This window comes from Poecilia reticulata, linkage group LG13, assembly GCF_000633615.1.
Source record: "Poecilia reticulata strain Guanapo linkage group LG13, Guppy_female_1.0+MT, whole genome shotgun sequence".
NCBI lineage: Eukaryota > Metazoa > Chordata > Actinopteri > Cyprinodontiformes > Poeciliidae > Poecilia > Poecilia reticulata.
Window position 1 is genome coordinate 33,407,779 of NC_024343.1, and position 3,746 is coordinate 33,411,524.

Genomic DNA, 3,746 nt, shown 5'->3' on the forward strand with positions numbered 1-3,746 from the left:
TTCCAGTTCTAATCCAGTTCCAGTTCTAAACCAGTTCCTGTTCGGTTTCCTTTGTCTTCCAGCCCGAAGCAGCAGTTAGCTTAGCGACTTTAACTCTAACATGGACCAACTGTATGTTTTGTTCAACGCAGAATAAAAAAAGTCGAAAAGATTTTGGACAGAAATTATCTGACAGAACTTATCAGAAAATTATTCTCTTTTATCATAGATTTATTATAAATTATCACAAAACATCTAAAAATATTCAGAAATATTAAGCAGTTGCCTCGCATTTGGCGAAGTATCGTCCTCAACGCTTCCGGTGCCTTAACCAATCAAATTGTTTCAAAGAACATATTTTGACAGCCAACCAATCAGTGACGAGCTCTTATTTTAAATAAAAAAATAGGTATAAAAATAGGTAAGAATTATTTTTAAAAACAGCAACAAATCTGCTAACTTAGAGAAGCAGGATGGCAAAAAAAATAATTTACGATTTTTACTGGATAATATTAAAATAATCAATAACCTGTTTACCAAGACTGTTTACTGCATTGTTACCGTTGTACTTATTTTCATTATTAATGTTATTACTCTGTAATAATTTTAACTATTCTGATATTGTCAATATCATATTTTCATTATATTATTTTTTGAACTTGGAACTTTTTTATTTGAATTTATTTTTATTTTTTTATTCAACTATTCTTATATTTAATAGTTTTAGTTCATAATAATCATCAGACCCAAACTCACCTGCTTCAGTGTAAATGATTATCCTAAAGTTACACACAGAAAGTTACTGTCTAAATAAAACCTGAAAATCTGATCATCAACTAATGACGTAATAACGGATCAATAAGTTGGCCTAATTAACAACCCAGCGTGAGAAGCAGCAGAACCAGAACCTGGACTGGTGTCCCAGCATCAAGGTGAGCTCACAGCTGGACCAGTTTGCTCACCAGTTTGCCGTTGGTCAGCAGCGGCAGCGCGCCGAGGACCAGCAGCAGGACCAGCAGGCGGGGGATCCTCCGCCTCGCGGCCGCCGGAGACGCCATCCAGGCGGGCAGAGAGCAGCGCGCCTCCCGGCTCGGAGCACCGGCTTGGGTCGGTTCTCCTCACAGGGTGAGGATTGGGAAAGTGAAACTCCAGCAGCAGTGGAGGGAAGCCCCGGTCCCACCTCCCACTGCGCCCCCACCTCACCGCCACCCTGCGGTTAAAGCCCGGCTCCGTCAGACCGGACAGTTATTATAAGCTGAGAACAGATCAGTCCGCTTTATGGAGGGACCTTCATATATTTATGCTCTGAATATTTGCGTTTTATGGTAAAAAAAAAAAAAAAAAAAATTCAAACGTTCACATTTTGTTGCTGCGTGACGACACTGCGTGGATTTTCCTGAGGAATGAACTCATGTAGGACAAACGTCCCGCTTTCACTTCCTCCGCCTGAGGAATGAAAAGTGCGTGACGCTGCGGACTCACGTCTCCCCGCAGGTAAGGAGCTCACCTGGGCTGCTGTCTGTGTGCGGTGATGGCGCTAATTAGCGGCTGATTGGACTGGAATCACGCCGTGACGTGGGAAGTTTTACTAATGAGCCGCTGATGGAGAGGGAGAAGTTTCAGATGAGTATGAATGAAGTGAACATGGGAGGAAAATGTCAAAGTTTCAGGATTTAATTAGTAAACTGAAAACTCGGTAATGATGACTCAGCTTTAATGGATCAGCTGAGTCATCATGCAGAAACATTAAACCTGTCAGAGCAGCAGGTTCTCACCTGGTCGGGACCACCGGGCTTTTTATGGACTTTCTCACTCCAGAACATTTCAGACGGATTTCTGTTTGACTAGATCTTTGCTGGATTCCCCCGTTTCCTAAAGTCATAATGTTCTGTCCTCCAGATTTTTAAGTTCAAAGCTTTCTGACATATAGCGAAGATATCAGGTGCCTCCTAAAAATAAAACTCTCAAATCTGAGTTAATTACCAACTTTTTGCTTTTCTAAGATAAAGACCTTTGTTGGGTTGCTTGGTCAAGTTCCGCTCCGTCCGTCTCCATCTTAGTGTCGTTGCTAGCTAAGCTAGGCTAGTGGCTTCAACTAAAGCTACATTCACACTGCAGCCGGAAGTGACCCAAATCCGATTCTGGTTTTCCTTCATTGCGACCTGTATCTGATATCTGAACAACATAGATCGGATTTTTTCCGAATGCGACCCAGGCCACTTGGATATGTGGTTCTTCTTCTTGGTTTTACTGTTGGTTGCAACAAACTCAGTAGCATTACCGCCACCTACTGGTAAGGAGTGTGGACCACATGACATGAAATAAATACGTGGTTCTAAAATCAGGTCGGATATTTTCAAATGCGACTTGAATCTGAGCGGCCAGGTGAGAAGGACCTCGCTGCAGCAAACAGAAAGGGGCGGAACTGTCAGTTACATATCTTATTATGAAATGGAACCGTTGCACTCCGGAAGTGAAGGGGGCGCTATTTCCTATATTATCCACGGTCTCCCGTTTTTATATAATTTCACCTTTAGGAAGGAGTTTCACTCTCAGAATGTATTTGAACTTCTCTCTTTTATTTTCTTCAGCGCAGCTCACAGTTTAACAGATTCCGTAGCTTTCGGTGAACTTCTAGATCTGCTCCTTAGTCGCATCTTTTTGGGGTTGCTACTGCCTCTAGTGGCGTGGGGGAGGTAACACAACTAATATAATTACATTACTAATCAGAATACCATCAAGTCTTTATTATTTATTATTAATTCTGACATTACTGGAATCGAAAAATATTGTAAAAATATTTAGTTTACTATTTAAATGTTGAGGTTGGTACCCAAATGCTTAGTTAGCAACTTATTTAGTTAGCAAGATAAATGTTTAGTTTGCAAACGAAATATGTATTTTAAAGCTAAATATTTAGCTTGCTAACTAAACATTGGACTTCTTAAATATTTAGTTGCAAACTAAATATCTAGCTTGTCAACCAAACATTGAGTTTACTCCCTAAATATTTTGATTGTAGTAAATTAATTAGCTTAAGTAAACATTTATTTTTTAAACAAAATAGTTAAAGTACTAAGCATTTAGTTTGCTATATAAATGTTTAGATCTGGGCTAATCATTTAGTCATATTTTATTTAATGAACCCCCATTTTTTTTCTCATACTCCAAAATTTTGTTGATACTTTTTGACTGTGTAACTATGGAAACGGCTGAGGAAGTCGGTCCAAAGACTCGTTCAGGTTCTGGTTCTGTTCAGGTCTAATCCGTCTCAGTCACAGAAGATTCAAATGTTCTGGATCGTTTCTGGGATTTACATTTAAAATCTGAATTATAACTGATAGAACATTAATTTATTTCTGCTGTGAAATAAAAAGTATTAAAAAGAGGGAAATCATCCAGGTTCTAATTTCTCTGCAGACGGTTCATCAGCCCAAAGTCGGTTCTGGAGGCCCGGCATCCTCCATGTTTTATCCTCTCCCTGGTTTAACGCACCTGGACCAAATGACGGCTCATTAGAGGCCAAAGGAGAACTTTGACCTGCTGAGAAGGTTGTTGTCACCAGCAGGGAGAGAATAAAACCTGCAGGGTGCCGGGCCTCCAGAACCTGCTTTGGGCTCCACTGGTTTGGTTTGTTCTGCTGTTGTTGAGCCTCCTGATGGTCGTTTCACATCTTCTCACTCCCATCTAACCTACGGTCCAATACAAACACTGCTGGCCCCCTGATCCGACCGGGCCCCTGATCCGACCGGGCCCCTGATCCGACC

At 40.9% G+C, this 3,746-nt stretch overlaps 1 protein-coding gene across 2 annotated transcripts in view; it reads right to left on the reverse strand.

Annotated features, from left to right (window-relative positions):
* LOC103475298 (collagen alpha-1(III) chain-like) overlaps window positions 1–1,552 on the reverse strand; it is a 34,861-nt gene extending 33,309 nt beyond the window's left edge. The window contains exon 1 of one of the 2 annotated variants that reach the window (XM_017308390.1): window positions 1,487–1,552. Coding sequence is in view for 1 of the 2 variants with exons in the window: in XM_008426818.2 (XP_008425040.1) it covers window positions 942–1,037 (96 nt within the window). In the remaining variant the exon portion in view is untranslated. Of the gene's footprint in view, window positions 1–941; window positions 1,100–1,486 lie in introns of those variants that run through there. The other variant, XM_008426818.2, reaches the window with a different exon arrangement.
* Window positions 1,553–3,746: the final 2,194 nt, after the last annotated feature.